This window comes from Notamacropus eugenii, chromosome 5 (genome assembly GCF_028372415.1).
Source record: "Notamacropus eugenii isolate mMacEug1 chromosome 5, mMacEug1.pri_v2, whole genome shotgun sequence".
Taxonomy (NCBI): Eukaryota; Metazoa; Chordata; class Mammalia; order Diprotodontia; family Macropodidae; genus Notamacropus; species Notamacropus eugenii.
This window is the reverse complement of record NC_092876.1, coordinates 242,758,505-242,777,822: the sequence shown is the minus strand read 5'-3', so window position 1 is coordinate 242,777,822 and position 19,318 is coordinate 242,758,505. Positions and strand designations below refer to the sequence as shown.

Sequence of the window (19,318 nt, the reverse complement as noted above, 5' to 3'; positions counted from 1 at the left end):
CTTAGGTCAGGGGGGAATTTCTCAAATGTCCATTAAATATTTTCTCTGCCTCCTGCTGTTTATTTCCCATTATGGAGATTTTATCAGCATTTTCCTTTGATCTTATCCCTTTCTCTTTGATCTAGGAGGGAAGTCATAGTTCTCTCCGTGCTTCCTTTAGAAATGAGCTTCAGGATAACTTTGCCTTTTTTTTCTTTCTTCATCCAACTTAGAAACCCCAGGATCATCTCTCTCTTTTTTTTTTATAACTTCTGGTTTTTTATCTATGAACTAGATGGCCACTTCTATCAAACAGTTGGGAGAATAACACATAATCATTTTGTTTACTTTAATGTTTAATTGATTTAATAGCTAAATTTATTAATTTATGATTACAGTAAAGTCCTGGGAGGTTTAGACTCAGAGCAGGTCAGCTTTGACTGAGAACAGAGGGGCAGAAGGGCCAAATTGAAAAGGTTCAGAAGAGAGTGTAAGAACATCTGGGCAGAGGAGCATGGCAGTTCTGGCCCTGGGGCAGCCTGCTGAAAGACAGTTTGAGGCCACTGTGGCAGTAAAAGAACAGGGAGAAATGCAGCCAGAGAGAGATAAAATGGATCCCAAAGACAGATTCACCTACTTCACAGTTTTGCCTAGGGCCCATCCTGTTTTTCCCTTTTCCTAGATGTTTAAATCCTTCAGGGAAGCAGACATGGGTGCTCTATGCTCGGTAAAGAACCCCACTGCATGAAAATCTCCCCAGTCCTCCTCAGCAAGGGATGGTGAATACCTTTCTTTCTCAAAAGCAGTATGAGCATAGCAAACTGGGACAAGTCCTTTTAAGCTGGAGAGGCCCACAGTAAATAAACAGTATGATCCTAGTGATGAAGTGTATATTTATAATCAAGGGATTGGCCACCAGGTGATGATTTAAGGGAGAGATATATATACCAGCTAATGAAGACCATCTCTTGGGTATGTATAGAGAGATTGCAGTCTGTGTCAGTGACCCATCAACCCATTCAGCACCAGAAAAATTAGAGATCTCCCAAGCATGGAAACATCACCAATCAAATCAATCAATAAGCATTTATTAAGCACCTACTATATGCCAGAGTCTGTGGTATGTGCTGGGAATACAAAAAGAGACAAAAGACGATCCCTGTCTTCAAGGAACTTACAATGTAACTTACAATGTAACTTACAATGTACAAGCTTGTTGAGACAAGGAATGTTTCCTTTTTTTTGTCCTCATATTTCCAGCACCTGGCACATAATAAGGGGCTTAATAAATGTTTATTTATTCATTGATTGATTGAAATAAGATACAAGTCTGCTACCTTACACTCATGTAAAACGAATTCTAAACTTCTATTGGTGCCTATTATTGAAAGCGTCTTTTTTTTTCCTACATTATCATCCATTGTGGTGTATGGAAAGTAGCAAAAACAATGAGCCTGATTTGTTCTCCTTTGTAGAGCCAGGCCGAGGCCCACTACAAAGGAAGTAAGCATGCCAAGAAGGTCAAAGCGCTTGAGGCATCGAAAAATAAACAAAAGGCTGGTTCTTCCAAGGACAGCGCAAAGGCTAATCCCAGCTGCTCCATCCCGCCAGTCACAGGCAACAGCTCTGACAAATCAGGTCAATGACAGCTTTGGTTCTTTACATTCTTCGTGGTTCTCGTTTCTTTCTGTTTGTTTTCCTGAGTTGTTGCATGTTACTGTCCACGATTTGTCTGTGTAAGTATTAATATGTTTTCCTTCACAGGAAGGGTTTTGTTTACTGTCTAACATCTCAATGTTTTTTTTAATCTGTGTCAGACAGTAGAAGACCATTCATTCCCTATGGGAAGATGATGGAGTGAGTAATGGAGAAAGCCCTGGACCTGGAGTCAGAAAGCATGGGGTTGATGGAGTCTCAGCTCCAGCCCTTAACTGGTTGTGTGACTTTTGGCAAGTAACTGCAACTCTCTCTGTGACTCAGTTTCCTCATCTGTAAAAATGAAAGGGTTAAAGTGGATGATTTATTTCTAAGGTTCCTGCCACTAGTTAAATTCTGAAAGTCTATGAAATAAAATCATGCATGTGTATATACTATGTTGGAATGTAAATTCCTATGTAAGTAGACACATATACATGCTCTGAATTGGCCTGACATTCTAATGCACAGCAATTTTTATTTAAGATCAAGGGACACAGAATTGAAGTCTAGTTACTAGTTTTATTTACTGTTTAAGAAATTCAGACTCTTAGAAATTTAGCAAAGATGCAGCCCTCTCTCCTGCAGGGGATCCAAAGCAAGACAGAAACTGGATTCAAAGAAAATTAAACAAATTTCACCTCTCTTTGCCAGTCCATTTAGTGCTTGATTTGCCCCAGAATTGGGGGTAAGGAATTGCCAAGTGCATTTGCTTCAGTGTAGGATCCTTGAGAGACAGCATCCTGGCTAAATGGATAGAGTGAGCTATATCTTTGTGGGATTTCAAAGAATTGCCTATGAGATTCCATATAAGATTGTGTATTGTATCTCTGTAAACCTTAGAGATCATCGCATCTGCTTCCTTTGTTTTACAGATGAAACTGAAACCCAGAGAAGGGAAATGACTTAGCCTGAGTTTACACAGCTATTTAGAGGCAAAGTAGAGAACAGTACCCAAGGCACCGGTCCTATGTGTTTTCTGTTACACCCAGCTGGCACTTAGAATCTTAAGAACTGGACATTCTGTCCAGTACTAATTCAAGTTTTTTGTGGTCTTGTGGAAAACAGTTTTTTCCCATTATCTGAAATGTAGAGCTCTATATCTATACTATGTTATTATCTATAGCATAAAATCTTTGATGTGTTCAAATTTAAGAGAGGTAATGTTCAAAAGTCCAGGATGGACCAACTCATATTTACTGAGAAGTGTGAAATCCAAAAGATTCAGTGCAAATAGGGATAAAGCGCCAGGTTTCCTAGCACATAGGCACTATGAAATTGGATTTTAATAGGCTTTTCCCATTCCCATAAGCCTGTGCCTGATGGATGGGTCATTTTTGTTTCAATTGATCACTTATATTTTTTTAAAATGGAGGTGTTTCCATATTGCTTGTGCTCTGTTCCCTTTCAACTGACTTCCTTGTTAAGCTCTTGGATAAACTAGTAATGGCTCTGACAGCTCTGCAATCAGCATTATTTCAAATAGAGATAGAGGTTTAGGGTCCTTTTTGAATGGCAGCAATAGGACTGTGGATAAGGAACTAATTGAGTTGACTTCGGGAGCTCCAGGATGACAAAGGTAAGGGGACCATTATTGATTGGATCCAGTGAGTGTTGGTTCCTGACACTCTTCATTAAGTACTTCAAGGGTCTGTGGTCTTGTTTCCCATGGGTGTTTCCTCTGGCAGCACAGCTCCCAGCCTCTCTACAACTTCAGAGATGGTCAATCAGTCAGTCAGTCAGTAAACATGTATTAAGCACCCACTACATGCTAGGCACAGAGCTAAGTATTCAGTCATCATGGAGAGATGCCATGCCTAAAAACCAATCCTACTATCATCACCTTGCAGATAAACCTCAAGAAGCTTGAAAACCTTGAAAGAATTCACTCTAAGTAGAATTTAAAGAATAATAATTGCTTTCTATCATTAGTGGAATAACAGCATTTTTCTTTGATTTCTTAATACTTAGAGATCTATGACATAGGATAGTATGAGTACTATTATCTCCATTTTACAGATTTGTAAATGAAGGCTCACATAGCTAGTAAGATGAGATAATATATAAGTCCAGTACTTTGCAACCATGAAATTCTATATAAATATAAGTTGTCGTCTTTATTATTTTACACAAAAGGAAGATGAGGAGCAGTACAAGGTCATACAGTCTTGTAGAGCAGGGCCTCTGGGCTCTGTCTCTCATATCATTGCGTTTACCAACGGACAGTGTTGTCTCCTGTGAGATTCTGAAGGAAAGAGGTCACTGTCAATGGAGTTATTGTCTGGATCATGCTTCTCATCTTCAGCGGGTCTTTCAGGGGAAACAATTAAAGTGATACTGGTTTGTGCTATTCCAGAAATTGGAAAAAGTACAGACTTTTTCACATGAGCCTCTGGCTTAATAGCCAATCCAGGGAGATGGCGGAGAGGAATTGTGTGTGAACTCTGAGATGTCAACGTCCACAGAAAAATTGTAGATAACTGCCTGGCATCTGGATTTGAGACAGGGATAGAATGCAAGGTAATGAGCAGAAGAGAGAGGACTTAACAAAAGATTATAAAACCTTTAACAAAAGGACGTCAGGGCCATTGAGTCCAACCCAGAGGTGAACAAGAACCCCTTCCATAGCATCCTCCCTGGCTCTTCCTCTGCCCCCCCCCCCCCAAGAGGTCCTATGTCTGGCCTTTTGTAAAAGATCTATGAGGGGAAATCCACTGCCTTTTGAGGCAGCCTGAGCAGAGGAAGAGCAATTAGAGCATGGAAAATGTTTTTAAAAGGAGACGAAATTGGGTGAGAGGAGAAAGAAAAGGGAAGGAAGCCAAATTTAGGGATTAGTACCAAGGAAAGGAAACTTTAAAAAGGTTCACTATACCTTACCTTATCTACCAAATACATATGAAATTGGACCCTTGTTTCCTCAGATTAGGGGCATCTCTCCTGCCCTTTTTTCTCACTCTCTCCCTCTCTTTCTCTCTCTCTCTCCACATATATACATAAGTACACATACACACATATAGACATATACGTGTGTGAGTACATATATTCATGTTACCCATATACAATGTATATGTGGGTACATATGCACACCTGTAGATCTATACATGTATGCAGTATATATCTATTCATGTATACTTATGTGTATATAAATACATACATGCACATATTGACAAGCTCCTTGTATCTATGGATGTGTACATGTATGTTTTTATGTGTGTGCACATGCATGTATGTATAATATAGATAGGTAGGTAGATAGATGGATGGTTGGAAGGATGGATGGATGGACGACAGATGGATGGATGGATGGATGGATGGATAAGGAGAGGCAGGACCTGAGAAAGGGGAAGTAAAACTTTACACGTACAGTATTTTCTTCTACCATTCTCTGGCAAATATCAGGTACATATTCTTCGTCAAGTACAGCAATGCTTGAGACAAAGATAAGAAAATCGAGCAACAAGCATTTATTAAGAACTTATCCTGTCCTAAGCGCTGAGGATACAAAGATGTTAACAGTCTCTGGTTCTCAAGGAGCTTATAATATATTGGAAGCCATACACACACATACATGTGTGTGCATATATATGTATACATGTGTATACATGCATGTATGTATTTATACAAAATAAATAAAAATCAGTATGGGGGGAGGGAAAGAGAACACTAATGGATGGGCAGATCAGGAAAGGCTTCAAGTAACAAGAGCTAACCTGGGCTCCATGAACTTTCATGATGAGTATTTCAACATAATTGATTTCACATACATTTTATTTTATGCATTTAAAAATTTTGTTCTGAGAAGGTGTCCTCAGCTGCACCAGACTGCTAAAGGGTTCCATGACCCAAGAAAGGTTAAGAACCTCTGGGGAAGGTGGTACTTGAACTGTACTGAATGAAGGAAAGGATTCTATAAGACTGGGGTGAGGAAGGAGAGCAGCAGCACAAGTCTAAGGGTTGCTTGGTTGGTTGATTCACCATTGGTAGAGGAGAAGACAGGTATGAATTAGAATAACTGGGTTTTTTGAGGCAGGTGAGGTTAAGTTACTCACCCAGGGTCACACAGATAGTAATCTCCGAGGCCAGATTTGAACTCAGGTCCTTCATACTCCAGAACTGGTGCTCAATCTGCTACACTAAAATTATGCATACTTTTTAAGTATGCATAAAATGTTACTTTTAATACCGTGCTTCCCAAACTAGGTTTCTATGGCATTAGTCAGTAAGCATTTATTAATCACCTACTATGTGCTTGGCACAGTGGTAAGAGCTAGGGATCCCGAAAAAAAAGCAAAAGACAGTATCAGAGGATTGGCCTCAGTCACTTGGCAATAATCTTGGTTCTCTGTGAGCTAGATGCAATATATATTATCTTTAGTGTTTTTTCAACCTATATTTTCTAACTTTGAAACTGTCTAATTATTTGATAACTTTGCTGTCCATCCTTCCTGATTGGATTGCCCTCTCTCCCCATAGAATCTCACTCTTTCTTCAAGAGGCAGGTGAAGCATTACTTTCTATATGAAACCTTTCCTGATGCCCTACTTCCCAATTAAAGAGTATTTGACTGTTTTGTATTTATTTCCTTTATATCTGTTCTCTGTATACTTATATATCCCCTTGTTATCTGCCTATTAGGATGGTAGCCCCTTGCTAGTGGAGTTTATTTTGTTTTATGGTATTTTTATCCCCGTTGCGTAGAACATTTCAGTTCTCAATGTTTTCTAGCCTGATTTCTTATTTCCTGAGTTATCAGAATAAATCAGGTAGTGATGAATAAAGACTAATAGAAAGGAAGGCAAGAGGCCTGGGTTTAAATTCTACCTGAGAGCTGAGACAAGTCACTTAAACCTCTTGAGCCTCAGTTTCTAAAATGGTGATCATAATACTTACTACTTATCTTACCAAGTCATTGATAGTAAAGTGCTTTACAAACCTTAAAGTGGCATATGAACAAAGAGAATAGGTGGGGAAGTGGACTTGGGAGTCAGGAAGACCTGAGTTCAAATGTGGGCTCAGACACTTAATAGCTATGAGACCCTAGGGAAGTCATTTACCCCCTCTTAGTCTTCGTTTCCCCCCTTCTGAAGGGGTTGCACTTGATGTCTGTCCTCTAAGGTGCTTTCTAGCTGTCATTCTATAATCCTATGCATGTATTATTTCTTCTTTCATTTAAGTTCCATAAAACATTAATACAAATGAAACATTTTAAAATGTTGTTCCATCATATGAAGCAGAGAAATTGTACTATATGTATTAGCAAATGATACCATTTAAAAATAAGTGCTGTTTGTTTTCCTATGCACTACATTTGGCTAGGTATCACTTTCTGCATAAAAATCTCCACCTGTATTTTTTAATAAATTTGTCCAAATGAGTGGTAAGAGAGGCTATGCTTTTCAGTGCATAAAATTGAAAATCCAGGCTAAGCAACACTTGCCACCTTGGACCACAGACTCCTTAATCTTTAAATCTCAGAATGCTCGGTCCCGGTCACAGATGTTGGTAATGGGTTATATCACATTAGAAATCCAGTTTTCAATGAGCAAAAGATGGGAAGACTCTCCCACAAAAATTCCAGGAGTGTGGGGGAAATATGATCCTGGAAAAAAGTGGTTTTACTAAAGTGTTGGTCAAGTTTATTCCAGAATGCAAATTTCCCTCAAGTCTGGAAGTTGTTTACTTTTTTTTTTTTTTTTGCATCTGTTAAGTGAAGTCTACAGACCCCTTTTCAGAAAAATGTCTTTAAATGCATAAGATAAAATATGTGAGATGACAAAGAAAACTATATTATGTATATGTCTTAGTATTGCCAAAAAAAAAAAATAAGTTGAGCAGTCACACTTTAAATTCTGCATTGAGTAGCAGTTGTTTTGTGTTTTAATTCCCCTAACACTAGTCTTTCCCCTTTCCTATGAGGAATTCCCTGTTGTTAGACTCAGACAGTAGCCATATGCTGCCAAAACTTTTGGATGAAAAGTAGAAAATTCCATTAGCTGGATTTTTTGCCCTTCTGACTCCAAACATCTGGACCTTTCCAAACATCCATGTTTGGGATGGAATATCACACATTTTATCCAGATGTTTTAGCTCTGAGTAGCTTAGAGGCTTCAATTCTGAGTAGAATATAGTATGCTAAAATCTACAACCATATATCACTGCCCAGACAACATTTGTGTTTAATTGATGGATTTCTTGTGCCAGGGCTGAAATCATTAAAAGCATGACTTTGTGGGTGCAAGCTGGATGCAATATGTTTCCCTTGACCACCTTCTTCCATGTAAGAAGAGGCATATAAGTAATATCTTTGAGGAAATAGGTAGTGGGAAAAGAAAGTAGATGGGCCAGTCAAGTGGTCATAGTTAGGGAGATGACGTAATGGATATCCTAAGAAGTCATTCTCATTCATGACCATGTCAAGACACCACCCATCATGCCATTGTTCCTCTTCACAACTAAGTACAAGCAAACAGCTTTGAGAGATGCCAGAAGAAAAAGACTGAATGATATTATTAGGGCTAGAATGGTTAGGATTTGGCAAGTGTGGTTGCATTAGAGGGGTGGAGGGAAGGGCAAATAAAAGATGATGAGCTAGGTTTCTGAAGGATGGTAGTGACATCAACATAAATGGTCAAGTTTGGGAGGAGGGACTGGTCAGGAAAGGACAGGGAGTGAAGATGACAAATTCCATTTTGGACATGTTTGAGATCCTATTGGACATGGCTGGAGATGTTCAACACAATTGAAGATATAGGCCTGACATTCACAAGGGGGAGCAGATCTCAGGATGGTGGATGAGGGAGAGAGAAAATGAATTTAAAGTACAGTAACTATTGTTAATTAAATTAGCTTGAAAAGTGGAAAGTGTTGGCTGGTGAAATCATGATGTCATCTTTTTTAGAAGTCTATAAGAAAGCAGGGTATCCATCCAGCAGTGTAGAAACGAGGGGAGGCTTGAGTCTTCTTGTATAAAAGGCAAAGAAAGGGAGAGATGACCAGTTAGGGTTTTTTTCTAATTCTTTTTAAGTAGTTAGGAGACCTGTACATAAGCAGAAAGGTGCATAATGAAGGAGGTAGAATCCTAAACTCAGAATATTTTGGCTAGCTTCCTGAAAAATTGCTATAACATTTTGCCCATAAACCCTTTACTTGAATTTTTCCTTAGAGTCCAAGTGCCATAACATATGGTACTGTTAATATACACTATTGCAATAACACATGTCCCAAAGACCAAATTCATTATTATGTTGTGACAGCAATGTAACTCCATATAACAGAGTCACAACATGCAGGGCCTGAGAAAAAAACCTGGTTTTTTTGTAAATGTAGATAACATAATCGCATGGTTGCAATTGTTAATGTTTATTTTACCTGGTACCTTATGTTCATAGGCTTTTTGCATTTGAATTCATTTTTAAAAAATAGTTGGATATCAGGAGTGGAAAAGGCTATCCCTATTTTAAACGTGCAGATATATATTCAGAGCTAAATGCACATCTTGGATCACTTTCCTTCTAATTTGGAACAAATGCAGTAATCCTAAATGCTATTGAAATATTTACAAATGTAATTAATAATAAAATTTATAGAGCCTTCTGCACATTCCACTCATGGAACATAAACATTGAGAAATAAGTACAAATATCCTAAAGCAGTTTTCATGGAAAGCATTAGGATCAAATTTGAAACCAAACAATCCTTTCTGCCTGCTTGGTAAACTTAGGTTCCTTTTTAAAGAAACTACATGTAGGAAATGAAGATAATACTTGGATTATTCTGTTAATTCTTATGAACTTTTATCTATAATTTTTGACTGTTAGATTAAGCCTTTTGTCCGGTAGTTAGACATCCTTTCTAGCAGGTTTGATTTTTTTAATATATCTTTGTAACCCCAGAAGGCACCCCCAATCTGCTATCCCACATTCTAGGTATTTTATAAGTCAGAGACCTCTCCAAATCATAGGTCACAATCTCCTACCATTATGTTTTACTGGTCAGCTATAGAAGACAGGCATAATAAAGGCATTTTCATTAAAGAACAGTTTAATTAAAATAATGGTATAACATTCCCCCCACCCACCCATCCAAAAAAAAAAAAGGACCTTGTGCTTATTCCAACACTACCAAACTGCTGATATCCTCTGGTAAATGCCATTGTGCTGCTCTCTGCTGAACCTTCTCCCTCTTCCACTCTCCACTATCTGTGGTGCTGCCCCTCCCCTCCCCATCCCCATCCCCATCCCCATTCTTATCCTTGAAACTCCCACAACTTGGCTTCTGCCATCTTTATCCAGCATTGTCAGCCCACAGTTAGAGAGCTTCATTGGTTTTCTTAGCCAGTCACTGCTAAGCTGTCTGCTACCATCTTCCCCATCAAGTCAACCAGCGTCATAGAAGTTCTTCCTCTCAATCAAGTCTGTATCAGAAGACATTGAGCCTAAGCAGAAAAAGGACTGTGCTGTCCTTTGAACTCTTCTTGGAACTCTGTTAACTGCTTCTCTGAGAATTGTTTCCATGAACTGCTAAACTCTGAACTGATTCTCTTGTCTACCCTAGAGGGTCTCAGTTCAATTGTATACTAACTTATGGTCAGAAAACCATTTCAGTTCTCAGGTCTTATTATACCCCGCCTCCCCAACTGAACTACATCTCCCTAGGGATCTACTTACTCAAATGGAAAAGGGTTTGAGAGACTATGGTAAAGAAACCGTCTTGACCTTACAACATCAGACCCTCTGCTCTGTATAAATAGCAACACTGGACTAAAGAGGTGAAAGGTTGTTGACTCTTGAACCACTTTCTCCCACTAATACATCACACTTGATCTTCCCCATGCCTCCCTATATCTTCATTATGGTTCATTGACAAATGTAAATTGGAAATTCAAAATGACAGATCTCCGCTGTCCAAGTTCACAATTGTCACAATTGACTGTATTTTGCTCATTGATTTCTGTCTGTGCCTGATGTTTGTCCAGGATTAAGGCAGGAAAGTGGTGTGATTGAGCGTAGGAGCAGCAGTGGACAACTTTATAGAGGAACTTTATAGAGGACTTTAGCAGAACTAAAGTGCTTCAGATATTGTCAGAGGGTCACAGTAAGGTGGAATGCAAAGGCAGTGGGGATGGAGTGGGGGATAAGTTTTGCCCACTTGTGCATAGCCAGGTGCTACCATCACACTCACAAAATTACAAGATGGTTTAGACTCCTGACACTATAGGGCAGCCATTGAAGCTACTAGATGGCAATACCTTGGAAGACTAGAAAGTCCTGGGGAGAGGCATCAGCAAGAAATAGCAATCAGCATCCCCAGCTAGCTCAGTTGTTCCCAGAATTTCCTAACATTTATAAGTTTAGAGCACTTAAGTGGCTTTGTCCAAGGTCACACAGGTAGTAAATGAAAAAACTGGGATTTCAACTGAGGTCCCCCTGACTCAGCATTCAGCATTCTTTCTAAGCCTTGCTCTAAGGTAGAAAGAGAAAGTTATTTTGAAGGTTAAAAAAAAAAATAACCAAAAACCGTATCTGTGATCTCATTGGTCTAGAGAACTTTCTTCTACCAATGCAGGTCATCACTTGCTCTGAAATTTATAGCTTTGAAGAGCTTTCTGGGGCTCAGACCTTGCCCAGGGTCACACAGACAGAGCAGGTCAGAAGTGGGGCTGAAACCCAGATCTTTCTAGCCTTGAAGACTATCAGTCATGCTGATGCTTTCTCTTAATGTATATCTTATTTTAAAAGGTTTTCTGTAATTCGGTCCTAAAGATTTAATTGTCTGTGTACCATTCTACTCTCATAACTTTGAAAAACAAGTGTTTTAAAAAGAAAAGTTTGTCAGATTACATTATAGAGTAGTTATCAATTAGCAAACAAACCTGATTATCATGAAATGCATTCATTTAAGATTTTATGGTTTTGGTGGGGGCTACTCTCTCAGTAAAGGTTGATAATTTCTATTCTGAGGGAAATTTCTTTCTGCCAAGGATCCTCACATCATTTTTATGTTTTCCCTGAAGTGTTTCATATTTTTATATGCTATTAAAAATGATACCAAGTTTTCTAAATGACACCCTCCCATTTCAGCTAAATGCTGAATGCTCCATCAGTTAAAAAGCAAGGTCTACTCAGTGGCTTTTCCCTCCTTTCTCTCAACTGCAGTGGGACCTTGTGCTGTTGTACAGAAGAAAAGACAGTTTTCAGCTTGGGTAGTGCCAATGTCATTTATAGACATTGAAACATCATAAATTTGGCATGCATCTATCCAAATCTGAGAAGCAGAGATTTAGTATCCCCTCTTAAGACTATAGATTAAACATATTTATGGCAAACATCTTAAGTCTGAAGTTCTTTCTGGTACGCAATCACAGAGAACGTAAATGAGCCCCATCTGTCTGAGGAAAATAGACCATTATTCTGAAGCCCACACTCTGTGAGTTGTACATTCATCATTAAGACTCTCAGAATCGATTTTTTAAAAATGGAACTGTCAGCATCTTTTTCCCCCTGTACCTTGAATTCAAGGGGGAAGTCCTGCCAGGCAAGGCTACGGACATGTATGCAGTCAAGTGCAGCCCATCTTTTAGAAACTTCCAAAAATCTGACAACATTTTTCAGTGCTCTGAAATAATGCCAAATCTGAACTGCTGGTCTCTGCCCTTCTTACAAACTGTTTCCTAGTATTTGTTACTAAATGATGCATTCCTCCAGGTGTGATTGACATGCTGAAAGGCAACTGCAAATTCTACTAAAAGGAAAACCTTGAACTTTCTCCCCATAAGTGTCTTTGCCTCTGTTAGCAGCTAATCTGAAGACTTTTATTTTAAAAGTAACACTTACTTCAATAGTTGTGTTTATATATAACACTTCTACATTTTATAAAAGGGCTATTAGGAGATGAAAGAATTAGGTATTTAGATGTATCACCTCACATGCCCTGAAGCCAAGATCAGAGTCTTGCCGTGTGGTGACTTCTGCTGAGTGATTTATGTCAATATGGTCACTGCTTTTTGGGTTGGTTTGTTTACTTTAATATCTCTTGAGGACCAAGATCTATTCCAACCTATGGAGGGCCTGCTGAATGTTTTAGGTGATATAATAAACATTTATTAAGAAACCTACTACTATGTACCAGATACCAGGCTAGGCACTAGGAGTATACAGAGTAGTATAAAACCAGGGCCCTGCCCTCAAGGAGTTTAAAATCTACTTCTCCAGAATTTAAGTTTACCTTTTAAATGACAAATCTTTTCATATCTTAAGCATTTTTAATGAAAATGTTTCTACGATGCTATTTCATTTATTGTAACTATAAAATTATACTTCATTTGTTCTAAAAGTTCTGTGACTTTTCCCCTTTATTATACTGGGTTTCTATTAATTGGTTTGGATCCATGACTTCTTCTGTGTGGGGAACTCCCTTTAGGGGCCACTCCCTTCACTGTAGCCTGTGAATTGAAGTTTCATATAGCAAGTTACCTGAGACACTGAGAAATTGAAGTGATTTGTCAGGGTCACTCAGCTAGTATGTGAGAGTGAGACTTGAACCCAGCTCTCTTTGCTACTAATTCCAGCCCTCTATCTATTAATGCCACACTAATTCTATTAATAGAATATTTCAAAAATATAGGAATTATCTTCTCTTCAGTTTGAAATAAAATAAACCATAGTATTATGCTTCATTTATAGCATAACAGATTATTTTGTCTCAGTGACTTCAAATTATCATTGAATTTCTGGCCCAGTGGCATTTTGGGGGAGGGGACATCTTAGAATGACATCTCAGGCTTATGTTGTAGCAAAACAACCATTTTTCCCTTCTGAAAAAAAAGTTCATCTCTCTTGGTGTGGCATTTGCTTTCATTGGTTAACAGAGATACAAACAAGTTTAAACAAAATAGCTGCTCAGTCCTACACAGGAGTTTGGCTTCAGTGCATGGCATTCATTCCATGGACTTTGCTCTAGTCTCCTGAGAACCCTAAGTGATAGCCCTGAAAAATTATTTACCTGTATTAAATATATTACACATAGCACAGATAAAATATGATATCAATTACCATTTAAAATATCTGTTTCCTTGGTATATAGAGTTGCATGGCTCACTATTTGCCGAGCAAGATCACATCTATCACTTTTGCTAGACTGTGGCTGATATTCCCTGTGGGACATTTTGTGATCTTATTTTCATCCTCGGAATCTCTATGGGAATTACTCCCATAATTCTGTGAGTTGCACAGAATTTTGCCTTGTGGGGCTTGATTTCAGTGATATGAATGGCGTGTTATCTTTTCCATTATAAATGCATCTCGGGAATGAAATGTTCTACCGCTTTTAGTGACAAAGAAAACCTCCCCACCCCCCCAAAAAACCCAAGGAAGTCAAAATATTATTTCTGTGTTGAACCGATACAGGGGGGGAAATACTCAGATTAGTGGAAAGCCATTCGCTAGATCAAACCCTGCCAAACAAGTGCTCTTTTGTACTCTCCTGCGGTATCTGACAGGCCAGCTGACATGTGCCAGGGAACTGACATAGCCTGCCCATTTTTGAAATATTGATAATTAGACAGACTATTCTTTTATCTGACCATGAAGCTGGCAGCCTGTAACCAATTACAAAATACTACAAGGACGTAAGAGAGGAGGCTTGGCAGACAGTTCCATGGGCCACAAAGTCTCAACGTGATGAGGCCTGGCTGCCAGACTGGCTTGGATATTGAAAGAATAGGGGAGGGTATGGGTCCGAACTGGAGACTGATAGAGATTTACTCAGCAGCATTTGCACAGGCCAGACTCTGCTTTGAACCACTAAAACTCATCACCTTTCCTTGTTCAGTGTTCACTTCCCAACAAAAAGGCCTTGTTATTTTTAATTTAAGTGAGGTGATATAATAAAAGAATCACTTTTAACAGTGAATACCATCTTTATTTTTCTCACATTAGCAATTACACAGATGAACATATCTGAAGAGATCATAGATTTAAAAATAATAATAGCTAACATAATGCTTAGTATGTGCTAAGTGATTTTACAGTTACTATCTCATTTGATCTTCCTAACCACCCTGGGAGATAGATATTATTATTAACCCCATTTCATATCAATATCTGGCACTATATAATCAGTATATTATAAAAACCAATTTGACCATACATTGTGACAGTTGAGATAATTAAGCATATAACTGAGGGATAATATACTGCTTTAGCTGTTACGGATGAGGAAACTGAGGCAAGCAGGAGTTAAATGATTTGCCCAAGGTCAACCAGTTAGCAAGTGTTTGAGGTAAAATTTGAATTCAGGTCTTCCTGACTCCAGGCCCAAGACTCAGTCTACTGTGCCACCTATCTACAAGGGACCTTAGAGTTTAGCTAGACCAATCCACTCAAGGGCAAACTAAGGCCCAGAGCTGATTTCTTCAAAGTCACACAGGCAATAAATACTGAGGGAGGGCTGTCTAACAATTATCTTTCAGCCAGAGACATGGTACCAGTGATTTGGAGATAGAATTAATTGAATAGGGTAAGATTGGATTATGATATTATTTTGTAGAGTATTTTACGTATCATAGAGTAGTAAATAGAGAAGTGGATTAGGAATCAAGGAAACCGGGTTTGGCTTCTACTGCTCCACTGACCTCACTTGTGGTTATGGGTGGGTGCATCACTGCTCTGTGCCTCATTTTCCACATCTGCCAAATGGTGGGAGCTATTCAAAGCTCCATTTGAGTTGTCTAGAATGAGCTAGCAATTCCACATCCACAGTGGTCTGGCATCCACCACCTACCAGCATGAATAACAGAGGCTACTCTAAAATAGTTCTGCAATTTCATACTGCATTTACTCTTTCATTTTAGGATTAATTGCTAGTTTATAAGTTAGCAACACTCTCATAAGATTTTTGATATAATCCACAGCAGCCAAGGCAACATATCCCCCAGTATATGCCTCATTATGTCACTAGTCATAATGTATGGTCAAATTGTCTTTTATTACATGGTGGCAGATGTTGTCATGAATCACCCCCAACAAACCCTTCAGTGATGCCAAACACAACTTCCTTTGCTTCTACCATAAATTAAACATTGCTATATTTACATTATCTTGGCTTGAACTGAGGTGGGTAGATAATTGAGAAACTTTTAAAAACATTTCCACATCTGAATTTGTAGGATTTTTTTTTTTTTTTGGCATGTGTTCCTTATTATTTTCTATGGGATTATTCACCCTCAAATTCCCAATTGTTAATATTTTAAAACTGACTGTTTTCTTGTTCCTGCTGTTGAGTCATTTCAGTCTTACTCTTAAAACCCCATTTGGGGTTTTCTTGGCCAAGATACTGGAATGGCTTGCCATTTCCTTCTCCAGCTCATTTTACAGATGAGGAAACTGAGGCAAAGAGGATCAAATGGCTTTCCTAGGGTCACACAGCTAAGAAGTGTCTGAGACCAGACTTGATTTCAGGAAGATGAGTCTTCCTGACTCCAAGTCCTGCACTCTATACACTGTACTACCTAGCTGTCCCAGAATATCTCAAGCATCACTTGAGCTCTGAGCTGCACTAAGATTTTTGGGACAGTCTTTATGGTTTAGGGCCAGTGTTACACAGAGGCAAAGTGTTAAGTAGCTGCCTGTGATTTTGGTGATACCTGGAAGGATTTTTACCCTCTCAGGCTCTCTCCCAGCTACCTACTTGTACCTGAAATTCCCCTAACAAAAAAATACAGCCTGTTATTCTATGCTAGAGATGAGGTTAAAGGAAGGAATATTTAAAATTCATCCTAAAGTATAAAAGCTTTATAGCAGATGAAGTTATTTTGTTGGGGAGAGAGCATACAAACACTGCCTACCAAAAATGAGCAAACAAGCAGACACAGCACAGACCAGAGCAGGTAAGCACAGTCATCCTCCTGCTCTGTGGGTGGAGTGTCTAGGATAGGTGTGAGATTTTTTTTTAAGATGTGGCTTTGTATGTCCCAGAGGAGCTGTTGAGTTTTTGCTAATTTCTAGTACTTCAAATTGTTAGCCGGTTACTAATTTGAAGAATTAGAAGCTCAGTGGGAATAGAAGTGATTCTCCGGAGTAGTGGGAACACTCACCGTGACGAGGAGTTTCTAGGGTAGCCCAAAGCCTGTTGTTCATATGGGACACGAGAAGCTTGAATCCTGAAGGAAATTGTTGTAGCAAATGGAAGGTTACGTGCTATATTGGGCTTCCTCCCTGAAGTAGCCTCCAATCACTGATGCTGTAAACATAGGCTAGGCTTCTGTGCAAGAGGAGATAGATGTTGATAGGACTTACGTAATAACTTTATTATTTTCCAACTCATAGAAACTGAAGAGTCTCCAGAGAGGAAGAAATAATTCCATAAGAAACCAAAAGAAAAGAATAAAAAACTTTTAAATATTACCTTCTTGCTTCTCCTCCATCCCATCCCCTTTGCCCCTCTCAGAAAGAGAAGTTGTCAATTAATTGGTGAGTGGAATCATAGGATCAGATCATGCATGTTATCCAAAGGACCTTCAAGTTTATCTCATCCAACCCTCTCGTGTTATAACAGCCAAAGCAGTATATCCCCCAGTTATAAATATAAACCTATGATCTCTTTAGATATGCTCATCTGTGTAGTATTTGCGAGAAAAATGTGAGAAAAATAAAGATGGCTTTCTCTGATAAAGTAACTCTTTTGTTATATCTCTTAAATGAAAAACAACAAGGTCTTTTTGTTGGGAAGTGAACACTAAACAAAGAAATTAACCCAGCCAAGTTAAGTGATTTTTCCCAAGGTCATACAAGTAGTAAGTGACAAGGCCATGCAGTAGTAAGGCTTGTAGCTCAGAGCCTGTGACTCCATTGCAGAACAGTGCCTACCTGACCCAAAAGAAGCAAAATTTGATGCAAAAGAAGAAAAAAGGTACCTATGCAGTGCTGTCATATGATTCTAAGTTAGGGAACTTGACAATCTCTGAAGTTTAAAAATTCCAAGATACCTGGAGGATAATACAGCAATGCATGATGGATATCTGTAGAGAGAAACATAAAATGCTCAAGGTGGTACATTAGTTAGTCAAGTCAACAAGGATTTATTAAGCACTTTGTGCCTGGCACTGTGCTAAGTGCTGGGGATGCAAATAAAAGCAAAGAGAAAGAACGATCCCACCTTTTTCCAGGTTAAACCTTCCTCTCTGTTTTCCATTTGTCAGTTTCTCATAGTTCTCATTCCCTAGGTAACCATGCTATCTTCACCCTGCCTGACCTTCTCCACTCACTGAGATTCAAATTCCCCACTTCTGGAGTCCTGGACTCTGATCAGCAAGCTGTCAGCTTATCTAGTTGTCTAGTTTCTGGACCACCCCACCCTTCCTGGTCCTCCTCCAGCCGTGTCCCCGCACTCATATCCTTCCACTGGACTCATGCCCTCCTATAAACCCCACCCACTGTCCACCTTTATAGTTTATCTTAATCTGATGTCTTCCCCTATTAGAATGTAAGCTCTTTGCACTCAAGGACTATCTTGCTTGCTTATTTTTGAACCCTTGTGCTTGGCACAATCAGTACTTAATAAATGCTTTTTCATTCATATTCATTCATTCATTCACCATTCTGATTAACAGTCTTCCAGAATGTCTTTAGTTTGCCAGTGGGCCTCTAACTTGGTTGGGGTTTCTGGACATGCCATCTTCACACCAACCTGTCTTATTCCCTTCTTGCTCCCCAGTAGGTCTGTTAGTCTCTTCAGGCATTTGTAGAACTGTTCTTTTCTCAGTTGAGTATCAGCCTGAGTCCCCTCAAGCAGTTAAAGAAAGACAGAAACCTTCAATCTGGAATATTACAAAGTCTTTCTTTCATTTCTCCCGAAAGGCTCCTGGCTATGCAACAGGTTTCAGAAAACTTAAATAGTAGCATAATTGTTGGTTTTACAAAAGGAGTATTCATTTTGCTTAAGGACATACTACAGATATATCCTTTTTCAGTTAGCAAATTTCCTCTCTGCCTTAAATCATGAAGCAATTTCAAAAGTTTATTTGCTGTACAACTTTCTCAGAAACAAATCCATTCCATAAAGGGACCAGGTGTACCAACTGTTGCAATAAAAGGTTATCAATTGAAAAGATGTAGTTTCTCTTCTTCCTCTTCTGTACAACTCTAGAACCTCAGAGTTTGTAAAGTAATACCTCTTAGACATGCCAAAAGATTTTCAAAACCACCAAATTTCAGAGTTAGAATGGACCCCAGAGGCCAATCTAGGCAGTCCTACTCATTCCTACAATCCATTCTATAACAAATCCAACAAATGGTCAGTTAGTCTCTTTGCTTATAGAACACTGGGGAAACAGAATCTGCTATCTTCTGAGCCAATTCATTCTATCTGGGGACAGCTCCAAATTTTTAGAAAATGTTCATATACACCATGCTGAAATATCTGTCTATCACTTCTGCTAGTTACTCTGGAGCCAAGCCTCACAAGTCTCCATGTGCCAGCCCTTCTCCCATGTTTTCCCTAAATGTTCTTTTTCCTCATCCGATGTTCATATGGCATGATATCGTGGTCCTTCATATCACCAAAGTGTCTCCAGCTCATCATTTTTCTTCCTAAAATCCTAACTCTAACCCTAAAATGAATAACATAAATCTAAATCCAATTGGAAATG

General features: G+C 38.9%; 1 protein-coding gene across 10 annotated transcripts in view; it reads left to right on the top strand.

Moving 5' to 3' along the window:
• Positions 1-19,318, top strand: part of ZNF385B (zinc finger protein 385B) — a 510,100-nt gene that overhangs the window by 466,009 nt on the left and 24,773 nt on the right. For all 10 annotated transcript variants that reach the window (XM_072612530.1, XM_072612529.1, XM_072612528.1 and 7 more), the window contains one exon: positions 1,455-1,617. In XM_072612530.1, coding sequence (XP_072468631.1) covers positions 1,455-1,617 — 163 coding nt within the window. The remainder of the gene's footprint in view (positions 1-1,454; positions 1,618-19,318) is intronic.